We start from the raw sequence: 22396 nt of genomic DNA, 5'->3' as shown, positions 1-22396 counted from the left end.
GAACAGGAAGGAGAAAAGCTAAAAGTACTCAACCATGATTTCAAGGCTACAAAGGAATTTAAGTATTTAGGAGTGACGATAACACATGACAATAGAGAAGAAGTTGAAGTCCAATGTAGATTAGCAGCAGCAGATAGAACATACTGGAGCCTTGCAAAACTTCTCAAAAGCAAACTATTAATGAGGAAAGTTAAATTAAGAATTTACAAAACCATGATCTTGCCAGTTTTGATGTACGGGTCGGAAGTATGGGCACTCACAAAGAAATCCCAAAAAAAGTTAACAACCTTTGAAAACAAAATACTAAGAAGAATTTTTGGACCAGTTCAAGAAGGAGACATATGGCGGATCAGGAAGAACAGAGAATTAAGAGAAATATACCAAGATCCCGATGTGATTGCACTGATCAGGAGTAAAAGAATGAGATGGATGGGCCATGTTGCCCGTAGGGGAGAAGATAAAATGATAAAGAAGGTGTGGCGAGGGGAACCAGAGGGAGTGAGGCCATTGGGCAGACCTAGGATGCGATGGAGAGATCAGGTGGAGAAGGATTTAAGAACGATTGGCGCTACACTGGAAGTGGCTCAAGATAGAGGAAGTTGGAGAGACATTGTTGGCGAGGTCAAAAATCATCTGGGTTTCGAGTGGCCACAGGAGTAAGTAAGAGAGTAAGTAAGTATGTAGCTAAACCAATTACAATATCACTCTTATTGGAAACGAGAAGTGTTTGAAAAGGGAAAAATCATTGCTTTAATTCTTCAGAAGCTAGAGATGAATAATAGATCACAGCACTCTCACCTGGTTGTCTACATCACATATGGGTGTCCACATGCAGGAAGGTGTCAGTTTCCTCAGCATGCCGGCCATGTCCAGCGCACACAGAGAGCCCTCATCTGAGTATCCCAGCCAACGCAGCCGTGCACGAGGAGTGAGTGGCAGGGCACGTGGTGCACAGTGGCGTACAAGTGTATCCCCCGCACCCAACCAGATTTGCAGATAGCTTAGACTCTGATCTCCTTCCAACCCTGCAATGTTAAAGTATCGATTTTTATTGACAGTAATTTTAAAGCCAGTTTTAATCTAGATTGATGACTAAAACAATATTAAAATTAATATTAAACATCAGTTTTAAAAATTAACTATGGTAGCTGTTTAGTACGTGTTTAAACTAAATTAGCGAATCAAATTTACAGATTACGATATTTCTAATTTATATTAATCGCAATTAATTAGACAATCACTACAAAGATTGTAGGATTTTCTTAAATATTTTTAAAAAGAGTTCAAGAAGCACATCCAGGTTTTGTTAACCCTTCAACGCGTTTTGCCGTACTAGGTACGTCATGACACTTTTACTTGAGATCGCGTTTTGCCGTACTGAGTACGTCATGGAGTAGTCGGTTATTTTTGTAGCTGTAACAGACAACTATCGAATGTTTTCAATGAAAAATGTATACCAATTGAAAGGAGAAGATTCAAACTTTCGATTAATTGAGTCGATATCTCGAAAAATCGATCTTTAGAAAAAATATCTGAGAAATCAGCTGCATTCAAGACGACGTCATTGTCGTGTAGCCGATCGTTTGTCAGCTTACGTTTGTTGTTGTTTACAGTCATTGTTAGTGTGATGGTTATGTTCAACTGACATATTTTTGTGTGTTTTACGTTCCTTTGTTTAGTTATTATTATTAGTTTTACAAGCTAACTATATTGTTTTGAAGAAGGAAATCCCGTTTTGACAGGAACAATTTGTTGTGTTTTATAAACATGAGTTGGGGATGGTTTGTAGGTTAGCTAGCTTTTAGGGAAATTAACCTAAAGTAGGTTAATTTTGTTTAATTTGGCTAATTTTAAACACTAACAACATAGAAGTATAATAAAATAATTATAAACTTGGGTAATTTGCTTATATTATTTATAAAACACAAAATCTCTAAAAAACCGCCAGAAAAATCAACGCAGGAGGGAGTATGACCATGAAAAAAAAATAACGCGTTGAAGGGTTAATTTTCTAGATGCAATTAAGTTACATTATGTTAAAAAAAGTAACATTTACATTTGTTGAGTGTGATCATAGATTACATACTTAAGAACTGTAAACATTTTTTATACCTGATATTGGTAAGAATATTTAGCAGTTTCAACATCGTTTTAATTGCATCAAAATTCATGGTATTCATGAATATTCATTCGTTTAATGTAATTTAAATAAAGGCATAAGGCATAACATCTGTTTCTATACTCAGACCTAATCCTGAGTGGAAGACAACAGCCAGGGTGTGCTGGTGAGCCGCCATACACACGACAGGTCCTGGCAGAGATATCACCTCCCTCTGTGTGCCCCAAGTGGTGAATACCCGCAGTAGTCGAGTGTCTGTGACCACAGCCACATAGCCTTGTCCCGCAGCCACACACAACGCCTCCTCTCCCTCCAGCTGAACTGTCCATTCCTTGCTGCCGTCCCAGGTGTTCAGCATCACACATACCATTTTGCTGCAACAAATCCTCCCCAGTTTTTAGCCACTATAAAACTCCTCTCTTTGAAGGTTGCTAAATTCAACTTCGAAACAGAAATTTCTAAGTAAGTCCTAAATTCATTTACATATGTATACATTGTTTTTCACTTTTTTTAATTTATCATTTTAGGTTCTTTACTTACGCTAAAATCAAAGTCTTAAAGAAAAAGAGTGAAGGTGGATTTGAAATTGTAATCAATAAATCACTTTAATAATCACTATACCAAGTTTTATTATTTGAAAGTACAATAATGGATAGTTAAATAATAATAAATAGTGTTTTCCTTCTCAAGCCTAACTCCCATATTCCACCAGCAAGTGGAAAACAGTTTTCTATTTCTCTTTCAAGGTGGAAACCGTAAACTCTGACTGCAATCCCTAAAACTTGGAGCATTTATATTGACTGTTTAATAAAATTTATAATACCAATAAAAATGTTGTGTCTATAATAAACTAGTAGAACTGTATTCATTCCTTCTCTGACCTTGGATTGTCCTCAGTAGCCTCACAAGCCATAACCAGTGCTTCTTTACTGAGAGCAGCCAGAGTATGTCCTGCCATGTTGTTCACTCGGAAGGCATGATGAAGGACTGTATCATGAAACTCCACATCTATAGCATTCTCTTCTTCTGTGTTTGTCTGCTTCACTATCCCCACATCGTTCCACACCTGACAAATTACTCCAGGTTAATATTAAACAGAGGGTTGTGTGAATCTGAGATAACGCAGTATTTCTTTATTTATACGGAAAATACTACAAAACAGGATGGTACCCAATTGCATTGCAGCACTATTAAATTAATTACAAATAGAGAGGGAGTTCTTCAATCAGTTAAAGACCAGTTTACTTTGCACCATTGAACAAAAAAAAAAGCTAAAACAGTCATGATTCATTTTAATGTAATTTAATTTGTATATTATTATATAATAATAATTAAAGACAAACATACAACTGATATAGATTCGTAACAAGAAAATTAATAAAAAATAAGCTTATTAACAAGAACAGATAAACACTGACTTAACTAGTTAACAATAGAATAAACTTAAAAATGTAACAAAAATTCTCCAACAACAACATTAAAATACTGCACATATACATTTGATAACACAATCATGATGATAACCTACCATGAAGCGATACTGCAGACTGACTGGGGTGGACGAAGGCTGGAAGGGAGGCTGCAGGTCTGAGAGAGGTGTTGAGACAATTTGTCTTACATCACTCTGAGGACTTGCTCTGCCATCTTCATCTATTGAAGTACATCAATGTTCATTTATTTGTTCCACACAAGCAAGTGTGTTGTTTTAAGTTTACCATTGTAATATTAACACTGATAAAAATGTCCAATAAAACTCTAATTTGGTATAATTTTTGTTCGTCTATTACATCAAAAATTTCTCCACAAACAACATTAAGGAAATTACTATCTGATACATAATATAGAATGAAAATGAATAAATGAGAATGTAAGAGGAAAAATGGAACGCTTTCACATTAAGATAGTGTAATCTAAGGTTATTTTTAATTTCTCTACCCTTTAACTTCCCTGAGATAGAAAAAATTCAAAATTTATTTACAACTTCACAGCAATTATGGACATTTAAAGTGGAACTTATGGGCAAACCATATTGAAATAAAAGGAGCTGAAGTTAAGAATTTGAGTTTTTGCAGTATGAATACAAATTTAACTGCAGGATATTGTTGAATTACTTTAAAATATAACAAGTTATTTTTAGATTTAAAATAATTTAAGTAAACATTACTTTCTAATGAAATATAATTTAAGAAAATTACATTTTTTAGATAAAATACTACTAAAAGAAATGTAATGTCTTTTAAATAAAATATTTTACTGCAAACACCTTCCATATAGGTATTGTAAAAAACTTTTCTTTTTCTTTTGCCTGATTATAAAATATCCCTAATTGCTACTTCAAATGCATACAATTTGTCATAAAGTGATCTGAAATTTGTTTACTTAGTTTTTCTAGCTATAACTAATATTTTTTTATTACTATTACTTTGCCTTGTAATGCATAAGTACCAAATTACCAAACCAAAGAATGCACCACCACTCTGACTTTAGGTAGGACAGAATCAAAGGGTTCGAGGACATTCTTCTTCAGAGGACAGCGGTAAGAGGAAAATTAATAACTATGACATAATTTCTCAAATTTAGGATAATGTTGTTCAGAAACCTTTGACACTGGGTTTGTCGTCATCATCCAGAAGATCGTCTGCCAGGAATCCCGATTCATTTTTTATCTTGTCCAAGGAAATGACATTGTCATTATCTTCATCATCCGTGTCGCCAAACTGTGGGTCTGTCATCGGTACGTCCTCTGGCCTCAGATTACTCTCCTATTATTATCAGTTCAGAGTTAGCTACATTGTTTAACTAAGCTATTTAGTAGGGCCTTAAGTTTTCAGCTTTTTTATGCAGGAATTTACAAATAAAAAAGCTGATTGAATTAAATATGAATCTTTTAGCTTTGTTTCAAGCTGTATTTATTAATAATTATTCATTGAAGTAAATATTTCACCAATATAATAGATCTGTTCATGAAGAATTAACAAACTCGAGTTTCTTTTCAAATCAAGATTGATTAGCTCTGAAAATGTCCACTGCAATATGTTGACATTTACTGTTTCAAATATACCAAGCTTGGAACCAAGAACTAAGTTTTATTATAATCAAATGAACTGTACAAGGTTGTGTAGCTAAATATACCATAAATAAATAATATAAATTTTAAAAAAGAAATAACATGTGTTTTATTTTATGTTACAGACAACTTTGATATTACTAGACAAACATTGTTACCAACCTGATTGGTGGCTGGGGGAAGGTCAAGATCTATAGTGCCAAAATTGCCGTGATTGTCGCAAAACGCAACTTGCGGTAACTCTGGACTCCAGTCAAGTGCGCAAATGTGCTTGGCCTCCTCTGTCTGTACAGAGGCCACCAGACCCTGAGTGGTCACATTCCATATAACCATATGACCTTCGGTAGTGGAGGCTGCCAGGTAGCCCCCACATGACGAGAACTTGACCACTGAAAAAACCTGTCCTCTTCATTATTAGACATAGTTATTAATACATAAACACAATACTTATAGTTAAACTTAAATAAAACTGTTTGGCTCTGTGATTAATATTTGTTACCCAAATATTAACTAACAATAAATTTAAATCTACTAATAACTACAATAATAAAAATACTATATCTCTTTCAAAATTCATTCATATTTTGATTTAACATGTTGAATGATTGTGCCGCTTTTAGTCAGCATCACATGCACTGCCAAGTGGTGGACGTCTACAAATATCAGCTTTAGACAAACTAAACTATGTTGACATAAAACATTTTTAGCCATAGGATATCATATATACTTATTTTTCAGCATTAAATGTGTTAAGGAAAAGAGTTGCATTGGCATTTCATGCAATGGCTTTTTAAATGTTCGAAGGGGAAAATGTTTTGCATTTTCAATATGAACAGTGAGTTTATTTATTTTACATTCTACTAGAACTCGATCTTAAAGTGAAAATTATGGAAATAAAATTATTTCATCACAGTCCTACTGAGGTAACCCTATATTTTTTATTCAATTCAGTACTCGTAGTGAAACTGCAATGGTTAACTTAATATTAAATCATTCAAAGAAAGATTAAGGTACCAGAGTTTAATGTGGACTTTAAACCATTTAGTCACTTTTCAACTGTAGTTTAGAGACTGACAGACATACGAGGTGCATTCAAAAAGTAACTGGAATTTTTAAATTTCACAGTTCTGGAGAATCTGATTGTCAAGATACTATATTGGTACTCATGCCACTGAAGTATAATGAAATTTCCAGTCATATTCATTATTTACTTTTTCAATGGCAGCTGTGTGTTGTTTAATGAACTTAGTAATTTTTTTTATATCGCATTATGGAAGAATTCTGGATTGCCAAGACAGAAAAAGGCTCGACAAATGTAGTCGAACAGTTTATGCTCACTGTGTTTTTCGATTCTAAAGGCATAGTGCATCATGAATTCTTACCACAAGGTCAAACAGCCACAAGTACTACCTACAATGCAGTTTGCGTGAAGCAATCCAAAAATGTCCGGATTTTTGGCAAAACAATTCATGGCTTTTGCACCATGACAATGTGTCTACTCACACTTCATTGCTTGTTCACAAATTTTGGCCAAAAACAGTACTGTAATGATGCTCCAGCCTTCATATTCCTTAGACATGGTTCCATGTGATTTTTTTAAATCCAAAAATAAAGAGAATCTTAATCCAGCAGAGATGACATTAAATTTGCATCGGTAAAAGAGCTAAAGGCTAGCCGAAAGGTCGAGTTTGAGAAGTGTCTCGAGGATTAGAAGAAGTGCTGGCACAAATGCATATCTAATGGGGACTATTTTGAAGGTGACAACATTAAAGTAGACAAATAAATAAATATTTGTTCAAAAAATTAATAACTCCCGTTACTGTTTGAACATAACTCATATACCACGATTAAAACAAAATGTACACGACACTAGTAGTACGACATGCAACTTCACACAGAACCAAAACTTAATGCAATCAAGAACAAGTTGGAAGACCATGTTACACATATGTTAATGATTATGGTTATTCAACATCTTGCTCTTTTGTCATCCTTTGAGTAAGTATACTCTGAGCATTGGCTGAAATTACTGTGGTAATACTTATGAAATACCCTAAATTAACTGGATTCTTTTTGTAAAACCGGAATGTTCATTGATAAGACACAATGCTACAGTTTATTAAGATTGATCACCTGATTGCCGGGATTAGGGTCAACAAAAGTAACAGTTTTCTCCCACGAGTCTCGATGGAAGAGTTGCACCTCCCTCTTCATTGGGACAGCCAACTGTGCACCAGAGCCAGGTAGCCAAGCGGGCTGACCAAGTGCGGTGGCGTGTTGGAACGAGTTACTACGAGGCACACAGTCCCATGACACCAGCTGACTCCTGTCCGATAGGCGCCATACACGCACAGAGCCATCACAACTCGACGAGGCCTAAGCATAGAGTCAGGCACAACTTGGAATGTTAAGAACTCAGATTTATTAAAAGAAAGAGTGAATTAATTATACAAGAATAAGTTGGGAGCATACCTAAAAGATGGATAAACTGTGCCCAACCTTGTAAAACAAACTACAATAGATTGCAACATTAATATATCTTCCAATACACTGCCTTGTATACAAGTGTATGTCAAAAATAGTCAATTCTTCTATACCAATTCTCATCATTTATTTATAGAGCAATAACAGCACGAACTTAGCACAGCTAACATATGATAACAAAGTTGTTCAAAATAATTTCAAGTTTGAGAGAAATTATGGGACAATGTGGTATACCTTGGGTAGTCATTGCATGAATTCTTTTGAAAAGTCTCCGACTTGAAAAAAAGTGTTTAAAATATTTGTGTATACATTGCATACAGTTTGGTTGAAAGTTCCAAAATAAAATATTTTTAAACTATTATGGATAAATCTGTACAATACTATAACCCTACTTTTTTACACTACTATTAGTCTTCAATATCACCAAGGATAAGTCAGTCCACAAGGAGTACGAAGAAAACCTTAAATGATAACATAGCTTGTGTTGTCGAATTCCACAACAAATCAAATGGAAAATAGTAAAAATCTACTAGAAATTAATCTTCGGGCTGATATTACCTGCTGTGAGGCGAATGTGAAGCCTCCCACACTGATTTAAAGTGTGAAACACGTTAACCTTCTATATGAATACTATTTATAAAAATACACTTTTTCAGCAGCTATCAGTATTTATCATATCAGAGAGACGACCTCTGAAAAGTAAAAATAAAGTCATACTAAAACACCACAAACCGGTTTTCAAAAGTTTCACACAAAATAAAATGGAGATGCTATTAAATTTCTCTTTAGTTATGCTTATTATTATTGCTGTTAGTAAAAAACAGTTGTTGCAGGATAAGCTAAAATGTTAAAGCTTTGTATGGAAACAACCAATTCAATAAAATAACATCATCCCGTGTTGATACAGTACTATAAATGTCAGATGATTTACCTTCACGATACTTTGTTTACTATTTTATTTATCCTGGATTTTTCTCATTGTCAACATGACTTACCAATTTATAAGACTAATGTGTTTTGTTTGGACACTTATTTTGACAGACAGACAGAAAGAAATCAGGACTCAAGGTTTATCATTTTCAATATCAATGTAAAAGAAACAGAGATAAAGTTACACATTAAATTTAAACACTCTTGATCAACTCATTCTAGTTATTATGGATACAGGCACGCAAAAATTACTAAATGCTCAGCCAACAAAGATTAATTGTTTTATTTATTATGACTATAACAAAATATTCAACTGTTCCAGGACTATTTCTACCACAAAATATAAAACAACCACCTCTAGTGATCAAACTACCTGACCAGCCAGATATATTTGTATTCAAAAAATATTTTTTATTTTCAAATTTTTCTTCCCAAATTTTTAGGGGATAATTAAGTTAATGGTACTACTTATTGTAATAATTGATAAACATTTTTAAGAAAAATAATCCAAACTCAAATGCAATTTTGTACTGGCCTCCCTGAGAATTGAACTCATGACCTCTTAATTATAAAACCAAAGCCTTGCCACAAGGCTATTTTGAAAAGGCTTAGTTTTGTTTTACGGACATTTTTCCCCACATACTTTATCAAACCATTTTTGACACAATATTTTTTTTCAAAATGTAATAGATTTTTATAACATATTTTGTTTATATATAATTATGAGGATGCAAACTCACAAGGTATTCCAGTTTTGGATCTAACGCAACGCTCAGCACTGGAGCTCTGTGACCTTCAATAGGCTCAGTTTTGGAAGTCTTTGTGTTTGTCAAACCAATCGTCATGTCACTAGAGAACAGATAACATTAATACAATACTTAAATGTTGTAAAAATTTTATTATTATGTTAGTATTTAGGAGATAAATAAAACAGAACTGTGCATTAATCTCTACAATAAAACTTAATTATTTATTTAAATACAATGTTGTGTTAAATAGAATGGTTAAATATAACTGAAGATTACAAATATTTAAGGAATCTATAAATGTATGGAATTAATAAAACAGAATTGTACATTCAGCTACAATGTATGTTCATAGCATTTTAATAGTTAGCAAGTTTTTATCTTAGGGTTGGGTTTATTGAGAAGAAAAATGTTGAAGAGGCCTTCTTGTATTGGCATGCAGTTATTGAAAGTTAAAATGTCCAATCGATTCTTACAATGAGTTTGTCTTCATATTGAAATATATAGTTGAGATATGTATCATTATTCAATTGAATAGGTTTATATAATTTAGATTCAAGTCTTGCAAAAATAATAATTTAAATTTGAAGTAACTTAATATTTGAATCATGTTTAGAATTAAATACCCTAAATGAAGATAATTCTTTTATAAAAAATTTACATATGTATGTAGGCACAAATACAGAAAAAAGTTCAAACGAAATGCTAGTCTCTTCATTTCTGCTAATAATTATGACGTAAAAATGTTTATAATTAATACAAGTTTATAAATAATTTGAAATAAACTTTTGACTTATTTTAGTGTTCTGCATGTTTAATAAGCATATTTTTAATTTATAAATTCCTCAGAATGCATTACTTTTAAGAAAATATGTTTATGTGTATGTGAGTTCTGTAATTTTGTTTATGAATTATAAAAATCTGACTTGTAAAATTTATTATAATGATCAAATAAACTTTAAAAGTGTGTGTAATTTTTGACAAGTGCAATGTTAGTTACTAAATACTAAAGGTTCAATTATATTTTATAATTATATACTATGTTAATGTGAGTTGCATATTTGTATTTGTGAATGAAACAATTTGCAATACTTCACAAAAATGTTATTTATAAATTTATTGACATAATCTGTTTATTATTGGTTCAGTAAGATATATATTGTGAATCAATTAATAATCATATAATAATTATGGAGCTGGAACTTTAATATTCTTTTTCATGTCAAACTAAAAAAACAAGTATTAAAAACTCCAAACAAAATTCTAAATAAAACTCTATTTTATTTTTAAATTTATTACATTAAACATTTTAATAATATTTCTAATAATAAGATTCTTTAGAAAAAATCTGGCTTTATATAATATATAATAACTATTATACAAAGTTTTATGTGAAACACTCTAAATTATCTAAAATCGGCCTGGCAGTTTTAAGATATGCCTCTCGTCAAAGGCTTGTCAGGTTTGGAACAAGCTGTGAACAGATAGCCTAACAGCGAAAGGATTACTAAATTATTAATCCATTAAACCATAATTAATACAACTGGTTGCACTTGTTAAATGAATCAAATATTCTTAAAACTAAATAATTATTGACTCATGAAATGTTGCAATATAAACTGATTTCATAAAGTATACAGTACTAAATGAATTATGCAAACTAGCACTCACCACGAAGCAGATACGACCAAGGAACCATCAGTTGAAGCATCAATATGTGTGACAGGAGCTGTGAAACGTGTCACCACTCCGTCCATCTCTGCTTCCGGAAATGTTAACACTTGAACACTGTGCTGATTCGTGCCTACATACAGTTTCTCACCCTTTAAAGAACAGAAATTTGTGTCAAAAGCACTAAAATGTGTTCAAAGAATTGTAACTAATTGTTATAGTAAAAATTAAACCAAGAAAAAAATTAAAATGTAACCTTAAAAACTAAAAGGTGTGTTCAAATTTAAAATATTTATCCTAACTAGAACTATTTGTATCAGTTGTAACAACCCAGCCAAAAATGAATATAATGATTCTTTAGTATAAAGTTGTAGGTGATTTTTAAATCTTTCATACATGGGGTTTTATTAAATTCCATGGTACAAATTTTGAAGTAAAATAAGATGGGATTAACTTTCTCAATGTTTACATATTGATTTTTTAAACATCCTTGAAATCTGTGTATCATTTTGTAAATAACTTTACTTGTAATAACCCAATACAAGTTTTGTGTTATTGGTTTCATTCTCTTGTTGTTTAGTTGCTAAATTGTTCTCTCTTTTGTTACAATGAGTGACATATTCAGCACCTGTCTTTATACCTGTTGGTTTTTTTTTTTAAGTTTATTGTTGTTGTTACACGATTTATGTTTATTATTTCCTGTTTTTCTTATTATTTTTATGCTTACAATACTTTTTATGTTCTTTAGTTAATTTATTACACTAATTTTAACCTGTTTTATCCATTAATTTTGACTAAACTATAGTGGCTCCATAACTACATGTTTGTTATTTTAAATTTTTATTGTTGTTATGGATTACTTTGTTGCAAATGCTTTAACCCTTTCAGGGCCAGGGCCAAATATGAGATGTTGCAAATTTTTTTCATATCTCATATCCCCTTGTGACTAGTCAAAAGTCCCAGGCTAAAATCAAATTGGCGATTTTGCAGTCTCTTAGATTAAAATTTATAATTTTTCATAAAAATTAGAGAAAGACCTAAAAGTTGCACCAAATTACTCGTATAGATATATACTATCAACAAAAAAATATATAGATGTAGTTTTAAGTATTAATTTAAAATTTAAAAAATAATGTTTTAATAGATTACATACAATTTTTTTTTTTTCAAATAACTAAAAAAGGAAAAATAATTTTACCGTGGGAAGCTATTTTATTATATTGTACTTTTAGAAAGGAACAACCATACAAAATGTTGTGTTATTTCTCTCATAAATAAATTTTTTATGACACATTTAGTATAAATATGCATAATTGTACTTCGCAACATTTTATAAGTGTTAAAGCAACTGACTCTTACATTGCAAGAAACTTAAAATAAATATTCACATTATGGATGTACCGGTAAACAGATGATTGTAGGATCCATAAACAGTTTCAATACAAACACTATTTATACAAGAAGTATTTACACAATTTTATTTGAAATTGATTTATACTTTTTCTATTTACAAATGTGCTATTTACAATTTCACTCCCGTGAGATCGCAAATTGTCAGTCATTGTTACTACTACACACAATAGCTAAGCACGTAACAACTAACACTACTAATATTTACAACCACAAAATAAAATAATGAAGAAGAATCCAGCATACAACAATACGATTACACTAAAGCATAAAGAATTAACAACAAAAGATCGAGTCAGCTGATAATTTCACGTGTCAATTTACGAAATAAAAATGCATAGACCTCCAAAAAAAATTATATTCATATTAATTATCTACAAATATATATCTAGGGAATAATAAAACTTTAATCCTTTGACGTCGTATTTATTTAAGAAAACGACGAATATCAAGGAGACTATTAATTGCCGCCTGGCGCTTTTGGCATACGTCACCGACGGCAATATTTTGCCGCCTGGCCCAGAAAGGGTTACAATAGTTAAGTTTATTTGCTGCACAATATTGTATCAAGTCTGTGTAATGGGAAACCGTTGAAATAAATAAATACAATGGAGTGTCAAGTGACCTGACAGAACGTAACGAAAGAATTAGCTCACAGGCAAGATGAACTGCCATTTTACTTATTCTTACTCTTACTCCTGTGGCCACTCGAAACCCAGATGATTTTTGACCTCGCCAACAATGTCTCTCCAACTTCCTCTATCCTGAGCCACTTCCAGTGTAGCGCCAATCGTTCTTAAATCCTGATCCACCTGATCTCTCCATCACATCCTAGGTCTGCCCAATGGCCTCACTCCCTCTGGTTCCCCTCGCCACACCTTCTTTATCATTTTATCTTCTCACCTACGGGCAACATGGCCCATCCATCTCATTCTTTTACTCCTGATCAGTGCAATCACATCGGGATCTTGGTATATTTCTCCTAATTCTCTGTTCTTCCTGATCCGCCATATGTCTCCTTCTTGAACTGGTCCAAAAATTCTTCTTAGTATTTTGTTTTCAAAGGTTATTAACTTTTTTTGGGATTTCTTTGTGAGTGCCCATACTTCCGACCCGTACATCAAAACTGGCAAGATCATGGTTTTATAAATTCTTAATTTAACTTTCCTCATTAATAGTTTGCTTTTGAGAAGTTTTGCAAGGCTCCAGTATGTTCTATCTGCTGCTGCTAATCTACATTGGACTTCAATTTCTTCTCTATTGTCATGTGTTATCGTCACTCCTAAATACTTAAATTCCTTTGTAGCCTTGAAATCATGGTTGAGTACTTCTAGCTTTTCTCCTTCCTGTTCCATTCTTCTGCTTATTTTCATGTAGTGCGTCTTGTCTTCGTTTACTTGTAATCCTACTTTTGCAGCCTCAACTAAAAAGGCTTCTACTAGTCTGTTTAAGTCCCTCTTTCTCTCAGCTAGAATGGCTACATCATCTGCAAATGCCATTTTACTATTTGATCCAAAAATCAATTGAGCCCTTCCTTAGACCAAGAAGAAAACTATGTACCTAGTTTTAAGTCTCTAGGACATTTCTATCAAGAGTCATCACTCAGACAGGCATATAGACCGAGACAAAAACAAATGGACAACACGATTTCAAGAAGTTGGATCCTAAATACAGTAAATTGGAAAGTTTAAAAAAGAATACATTACAAAACTTTCTCTTTCATTTATAAAGTATGCACTACCATTCCGATTCTAAATCTAAATGTATATTAGATTAAGAAATATTCTTTATATTTAGGCTTCAAGTGTTGGATTCAGTGGCTGGAATGAAAATTTTTAAATCATTTATCTTGATCTTTGTTCAAATATATTTTCTGGTACATACCTATTTTAAATTAGTCGTTCAGAAAACTGGTTAAAACCTTTTTTTGATTATTTTAGGAAAAGTATATCAATAGCTGCTGAGGTTACAGAGCCATTATTAAAGTTTGGGTTAACACTGGGTATGTTTATGTTTATGTTTATGTGCGCAGAGTGAACTCCGTCTGTACAGAGAAAGCAGTGAAAATGTCATACCACGCTTTATTCGAATCCTACCTTAGATATGGCATCATACTTTGGGGTGAATCCTCATGCCAAAACATGCAACGTGTTTTTCTAATGCAAAAGCGGGCAATAAGAGCTATGACAGGACTCCCACCGAGAGAAAGCTGCAGGGAAAGATTTCGAGATCTACAGATATTCACTGTTTTCTCCCTGTACATATATGAGGTTATGCTTTATGCCTCTCAACAGAACCTGACCAGAAATATGGATATCCACAATCACCAAACAAGATTTGCCAGGAACTTCAATATCCCTGCCCACCGCACTGTACTTTACACTAAGAAACTATCCTACGCCGGCGCCAAGCTTCTCAATCTTCTTCCGGTAAGTACCACGGATGTTCCAGCAAGAACCTTTAAGAAATGGCTGCGGAATTGGTTGCTGGAAGATCCATTCTACAGTATGGAGGAATTCTTTGAACGAGCTCGCGTTCATAGAGAAGAATGAAATTGACTTTATTGTAGAATAACGAAATGTATTTTTTTGACACCATTCTGTTCTCAATGATCACGAATAAAAGCATTCTGTATTCTGTATTCTTTGTGTGAGAGAAAGATTCCTGAGCTAAAGAACTTGTTTGTAATATCTACAAAGGGGAGGGGGCGTACCAATTCATCTTCACAAAACAATTTGTACAGTATCTTCTGTAATTTTGTACCACAAAGTAAAATTTTTAACGACAATTGGCCCATGACTAGGCTCCTTTGTTGGCATCAGGCAATAACTTGTGTTTGTGAGCAGGCCATTGACTGAGTTGGAACCAAGGCCGATTATAGCACACGAACCTGCTCGTTTATTTGTTAATTCATGTTTGTCAGTGGGATCTGACTATCTCACTTACCCCTCCCTACCCTCCACCACCTCCTCGCTCCTGTCCCAAACTGATGAACTGGTGTATGGTAGACCAGTGAAGTATCAGAATATCTAGTGCGCAACTTGTTTGGGCTGCACCTCCAATAGTCATCAATTAATTGTAAGTCACTGCCTGATTCCATTAAATAAATTTATTTTAATCTATGCAGTGTGTAGTAAAAAATAATAACTTTTCCAGGTAATTTAGGGGTTTGGAAAATTTTAAATGTTAGAAAATATGAAGCTTCCTGTTTCACATTGGTCAATGTGTGACACAACTGTTTTGTTTCAGAAGACTTTAGGAGTAATTTTAATTTTCAGAATTTTTATTTAACTTTCTGGATTTTTTTTACATGAGTAAATTTTATAGTTTTTAATATATTTTAATATTTGTTAAATTAATACAAATATATAATTTTACTCTTCAAGCAATTTTAATATTCAATCTTTTTAAAGTAATGGTTTTTAAGTAATTACTTAAATGGTAATTAATTACTATAAATTTTCTGATTTCCTTTTAACTTAGCATTATGTTTGACATTAAGCTATTCATGAATTTTCTCTCAAATAATACTGTCTGTTTATTATTTCAAGCAGACAAATGTCACAAATTAAATCAATTTCCTCTTACCCTTTGACAAACAGCAAAAGCCTTTTCCCCCACACATTTATCCACAGCTTCGTCATCCTCGATACCTGTCCAGATCCGAATGTCTCCTTCACCACCACATGTTACTATGTATCTGAAAAATTCACATAGTTCAGTTGTAATACTGCTATCGATTCTCATTAAAGTAACGTTCAGTTCCTAGGAGGACAAAAGGAGCAAAATACTTGATACTATCTGATAGCCAGGCAACACTAAAGGCACCTGATACCTGTTTGTTTGACTCGAAAGCAGTTTGGGAATGTAAGAATGCTCTGGCTGAGCTGGCTACGAATAACATAACAGAGTAACACTCTGTTGGGTGCTGGGTTATTAGGGTATTCATGGAAATGAAAAAGCAGACGTCCTCATCAAAAAGGGAGCGGAGTTCTTTATGGTGGGGCCAGAGCCAGGTTGCGGGGTAGCTTTTCCAACAGCAAAGCTCTTGTAAAATATTGGGAAAAGAGGATAAGAAACATTGATTGGAGTAGAGATTCAGGATTAAGACAATCTAAAATGTTTATCTCTCCTTATGCTGAAGGGTGGACAGCTCTCCTAGATCATAGTAAAGAGTATATAAGACTAATATTAGGGATGTTGGCAGGACATGGCTCCCTAAGGAAACACTTTATGAGGGGTGGGCCTTAGCCAGTCTGTTGAATGTAGACTGTGGAGAAGAGGAGGAATCAGCGGAGCACATTTGGTTAAATTGTCCTGCCATATCAAAAATTCTGAAAATATTCCTGAGAGCATATCTCCTCAGCCCCAAGGACATCAGAGAACAGGATCCCTCAAATCTGATCAGCTCTTGTAAAAGTCTCAGATTTCTGAGGACACAAATATAAGTAAGGTAGGCGCAAAGGTCTTTTTTAGGACTAAGCACGGGGACTAACCGTCTTTTTCCCTCAGGATAAAAAAAAATGTTCAGTTAGTAAACAAGAGACAAGGAATAGAAATGGTGCCAACAAATGACCCAGAGTCTGATACTATACTGCAACTATAGTCCTCACTGACAGCTATGGGATTTTGTTTTTGGCACTTTTCCGTAATCAGATCATATTGACTGATTTGGCACAGGAAAGCATCGATCACAAATGCCTAGCTCCATCAGTGTCGGCTTCGGTGTTCCTCGAAACTGCTACCAGGAATAGAAAAACATCCCTGGTTTAGCCAAACAAAATTCTAACTCAGACCATGATAGCACTCCAATCTCAATAGGTATTGCATGATTTAATGCATAATTACTGAGTATATCGTTGTATATAGACTTTATAGCAGTCTATTTACTTGATTCTGTCTATTTACTTGATTTGGATTTATTTGATTCTGTCCTGTATGTGTGACAACGCATGAAATCTGAAAATTCTTATCACTTGACAAGAATTAAGGCATTTCAAAACTTAATTTTTATATTTCTGAATCCAAGGACAGTCAGTCTGATCATATTAAAGAAATTGACCCAATAATTGTTAAGAATTGCCATTTTTCACATTAGCTATAAGAATTAACAAAAAAGTAAATAAGCCTGTAATAGCTTCTGCTGAAAAGTGTTTTAAAATTGTCAGTAGAATGCGTTAAAATAAGAATTTTTTAAACCGGGGGTAGACTTTAATAAGCAGCCCACACTCGTTATTCGGTTGTATTTATCAAATGGTTCGATATTTTTATCTGAAGGAATAATTCAATATTACAATTTATTTAACTTAGCATATGATTTTAACTTATTAGTTATAGTAATTTTAATGTAAACAATAAAAAAACAAGAAGTAACTAATATTTTGAGTCTTTGAAAACGGCGATGAATATGAAAATAATATGTGAGATATTTCTCACAAGTGAGAGATTTGTTTAAAAGATTTGTTATTCGATGAAACTAACCGAATAACGAGTGTAGACCACTTATTAAAGTCTACCCGAAATTGGTTTGATAGTCAGTAAATTCAATATTAACCAAATAGATCTTAATTGTTTTAATCAGATGCAAACGTCATGGAGAGCAACTTGATGGCTTTAATATTGTTTTTATTAGGAAAGGACTCTTTTATTTTATTTTTGTAAATTGTTTTGTTCTTGTTACGCTGACCAGCTACTGGTTTTTGGTCAGTGTATTTCCAAAGAATGTATATTGTTTTGTGTTTGTTTGTAAATGGTGGAAAATAAAGTATTATTATTGTTATTAGTATCTAACTTTATGTTTACAATGAAATTACAAGATGCTTGAAGACTAATTACAAATTCTAGTTCCCTCCTAAATGTTTAGTAGTCTTGGACACTTGAAATTGTATTCAAAATATTTATTAAGAACTAAGTTTTCTGAATCAAAGTGCATCGAAAAATTACTAAAATATTTCAGCCCCGCTGAGGATAATGATTTTGAGTACACAAAGGGTAGGGTATGATAAGCGGACCCGGCTTTTTATATCGAAGAATATAGTCATCGATACCTAATATTCGCATCTTAAATCCTAGACTATCAATCGATACATAAGTACCTATAGTCCTTAATAACAATCATATGTTTTAAATTAAAATATGAATTTAATATTTACAGTGATCAAACAAATTATTATAACCAAAATTAGGAAAACTGAAGACGACCATATTTACTCCTCTCACAGTTACAGTTGCTTCTTTCACACAAATTTCACATAATGGGTTTTTCTGTACGAGTACAGCATGTTGAAACCACGAAAAAGCAACGTCGTGTAGTTTTCTAAAATTGACTGCCATTTTTAATAATCAGAATTACTTATGTAAAATTGAAATATTATCCTACGTGTATTATTTTAGAGTGTTTGCAGCTGTTGATATAGATTATTGAAGTTAATAGTTCAAAATAATTAATTAGTATCGATTGATTATATCAATGGTTATGATTAAGTAATGTCCGGAAAAATCCTGTTTCCTTCATAAGTATTACCTTATCGTTTGCCAATTTCGATATAAAAAACCGGGTCCCTACCCTACACAAATAACGATTCAGTTAAACCAACAACCACAGCAAGGCCGAAACACTTCAAATAATTTAATTGAGTGAACAATGTTTCGATATAATGGGAACCATAAACAGATGTTAGATGACACCAAAGAACTTTTATGATGTGGTGATTACATGATTTACTATTTACAAAGATTTACGATGGAGTGTTTGTAATCAACAAATAATATTTCTTGCATTAAATCATAAACATTGTACAATCTATACAAAATTAAGGGTAGGGTACGATAAGTGGACCCGGTTTTATATATCAAAATTGGCAAACGATATTACTTAATCACTTGTTTATGAACTATATTGATGTTGTAATTTTTCTTTTTATTCACGATGTTGATGTTATTTGGCACTTGTTTTGCTTGTTTTGGCTTTTGTTTGCTTTAGCATGTATGCATGTAAACTATTTATGTAAGTTGTTTTTATCAAGCCTCTTGTATTTTCATAATACCTATATCAAATGTAAAATGGTGTATACCGTATGTAAATAAATAAATCATAACCATGGCTATAATCAATCGATACTGATTAATTATTTTGAACAATTAACTTAAATAATCTACATCAACAGCTGTAAACACTTTCAAATAATACTTGTAATGTAATATTTCAATTATATATAAGTAACATTTGATTATTAAAAACGACAGTCAATTTCAGAAAACAAACGACAATGCTTTGAAAGATGATAAGACACGTTTTTTGTGACTTCAACATGTTGGACTCGTACCGAAAACCCATTATGTGAAATTTGTGGGAAAGAAACAACTGTAACTGTGAGAGGAGCAAATATGGTCGTCTTCAGTTTTCCTAATTTTGGTTATAATAATTTGTTTGATCACTGTAAATATTAAATTCATATTTTAATTTAAAACATATGAGTGTTATTGAGGACTATAGATTCTTTTATATCGATTGATAGTCTAGGATTTGAGATGGGAATATTAGGTATCGATGATTACATTCTTCAATATGAAAAAACGGGTCTGCTTATCGTACCCTACCCAAAAAAAGATACAGAGAAATATGTTTAGCCCAGCAACCAGACAGGGATGATCTTAGTTAGCCTATTCATAAAGTATTAAATATGTATTGTATAACGAGTTAACATACAAGTATGCTTTCAATCAAACCAGTAAAGTGCATATAGGTTACCATGTCAGATCAGTTCTTAATCTTAAGCTAACAAACTTTAGTTTGCACTGATAAAATATTTGTTTCCTATAAAAAACACTTTAAAATGTACAAACATTGTAAGAATGTGTTCCAATCCTTGTACTTACTTGGCATCTTCAGAAAAACAAACACCTGTATGACCCTCACAGTGGGCATATCTACTTGGATTTAGTTTGGCATTCATATTTTAGTTTAAATAAAAAGTAGATATCAACAAGGCCAGTTCGGGAAAAAACAATAGTTCAGCCGAATCAAGATAAAGTAAATAGTGGAATAATTTAGTTATCTACACTCCACAATCTAAAATTACTACCACATCAGAATCAGAAAAGCACATCAACACTAAGAAATGTCAAATAAACATCCTCCATAAAAAGTAACACGAACGAAACCGCTTTTCCCGCCAAGTTGACAACAGCTGTACGATGAAATCAAGTACAACCAAAAATTACAATCGATTAACTGCAAAATTATGTTTCATACGTCTTAGTAATACACTACGTGATAATTATACAACAATGGTATACTAGGGCACATAAACGATGATCACCCAAAGATACAATAGGATCTTTAAATTTTATTGTCTCTAGCCAGATCTTCAGTTATGTACAAAATTAAGGAAGAATTCAAGATTTACATATACTGCTGTTATGATGCACACTAAAGGATTATTTTCTATTAGATACCTATCAAGTAATTGACAAACAATGCCCGGTAGTAGTATTGTAATAATGTAATTAATACAAAATGTATTGCATTTTTTAAAAATTGTCCCATAATGTGATGATATATCACATTTAATTGTTAGACTGTTACCACGTGTTCAAGAATTCTTTATTACTGAATTCATAACACACATTAAGGAGATATATAATTTCTGTTTTTAAACAGCAACTTATTTTTAATGATTTTTAGTCCATTCAAAAAGTAAAATGGCATCTCGTTCTCACGAAGCCAACTAGAGGTACGTCTTGGATCTGTAAAGCACGAACGAACAAGTTTGGGAAGATAAATACGTTGCACATAATCCTAGGTCTGCTTTGTCAACACATTCTTATTTTCTCCTAATGCTGCAAGTCCTTACAAAACTATAACGGAGAGACACCATGGTAGCAAGTACACATAACCAAGAGGCAGAGACTAAAAAACAAAAAAACCAAGAGGCAGAACACAGAAAAGTACCAAAACATGTTCACCATATAAGTAAAGAAAATTTGTCGTATCCGAGAGAAAAAGAGATTGATTTAAAGTTTAAATACGCTCAGTCAACGAAAATGTAATCTCAAATGCAGTAAGCAAGAGCAAGGCAATATGATACCTCATTAACAGTGGGAAAGATTCTAGAAGGAAAGCAAAAAGATTGGTTGGAAAATGTAAATGCCTGGAGACAGTCCAAAGTGGATATACTAACAACGTGGATGGTCACTTTAACAATTGCTTTGGCAATTTTTAAGGAGCCTCCCTCAAGGACAATAACTCAGCTAATATTATACCTTTCCTAGATATTAGCAGTCACAATCCTTACCATAAACTTGAGACCATTCAAACTACAAACACTGAAGAGATGACCACAAATTAAAACGATTAAACCAAAAGTAGTAGCAGGGGTCAGTGATAACTACACTAATATCCAAAAATCAATTTGTAAAGCAATTAATAAGCATTTAGCACGAGCATCTTTTCCCTTGAAATTGAACATTTCAAAAGTACGCCCCTTACACGAGAAAGATAGTAAGAATAATTTGGGAAACTACAGACCTATTTCGCTTGCGACTGTGTCATAGCTTCATACCCCATCGTAAAAGGGTGTTAAGGTTCATACATTCCAATGTCTTTGAGGTAAAATATAAACATATAATAAACCGTATATATATATGTTAGGTTTTTAATTACTTAAACTTGAACAAAAAGGAATTGGCAAAAATAGAGTAAGAATTAAGAGTTTAAGAGTGGAAAGTCAATGTTAAAAGACAGTTACACGATTTTATTTCAGCGCACTCATGAGTTATAGTACCCTCCCTATAGCCACCGAAAACTGAATAATCTACTTTCCGGTTTCTGTCTGTGTTACCAATTTTAAATTCCCTACAACGATACTGATCCTTTCAACAACTAGTTACTTTAATTACTTTCATATGCAGATATGTTATACCAAATATTAATTATAATGATTGTGTGAGAAACTTGTAATGGTTTAC

General features: G+C 32.7%; 1 protein-coding gene across 2 annotated transcripts in view; it reads right to left on the bottom strand.

Moving 5' to 3' along the window:
• The window catches only part of LOC124365006 (WD repeat and HMG-box DNA-binding protein 1-like), a 36221-nt gene extending 15667 nt beyond the window's left edge, over positions 1-20554 (bottom strand). The window contains exons 1-11 of one of the 2 annotated variants that reach the window (XM_046820881.1): positions 20306-20554; positions 16016-16127; positions 11018-11169; positions 9341-9449; positions 7320-7562; positions 5349-5585; positions 4719-4881; positions 3648-3769; positions 3001-3185; positions 2249-2493; positions 799-1025 (exon numbers count right to left, since the gene is read on the bottom strand). In XM_046820881.1, coding sequence (XP_046676837.1) covers positions 799-1025; positions 2249-2493; positions 3001-3185; positions 3648-3769; positions 4719-4881; positions 5349-5585; positions 7320-7562; positions 9341-9449; positions 11018-11169; positions 16016-16127; positions 20306-20382 — 1872 coding nt within the window. In that variant the 5' untranslated portion in view covers positions 20383-20554. Of the gene's footprint in view, positions 1-798; positions 1026-2248; positions 2494-3000; positions 3186-3647; positions 3770-4718; positions 4882-5348; positions 5586-7319; positions 7563-9340; positions 9450-11017; positions 11170-16015; positions 16128-20305 lie in introns of those variants that run through there. The other variant, XM_046820880.1, reaches the window with a different exon arrangement.
• Between the last annotated feature and the right edge of the window lie 1842 nt (positions 20555-22396).

Source organism: Homalodisca vitripennis, chromosome 6 (genome assembly GCF_021130785.1).
Source record: "Homalodisca vitripennis isolate AUS2020 chromosome 6, UT_GWSS_2.1, whole genome shotgun sequence".
NCBI classification, from domain to species: domain Eukaryota; kingdom Metazoa; phylum Arthropoda; class Insecta; order Hemiptera; family Cicadellidae; genus Homalodisca; species Homalodisca vitripennis.
Note: the sequence above shows the minus strand (reverse complement) of the source record. Positions and strands in the feature narration are given on the sequence as shown.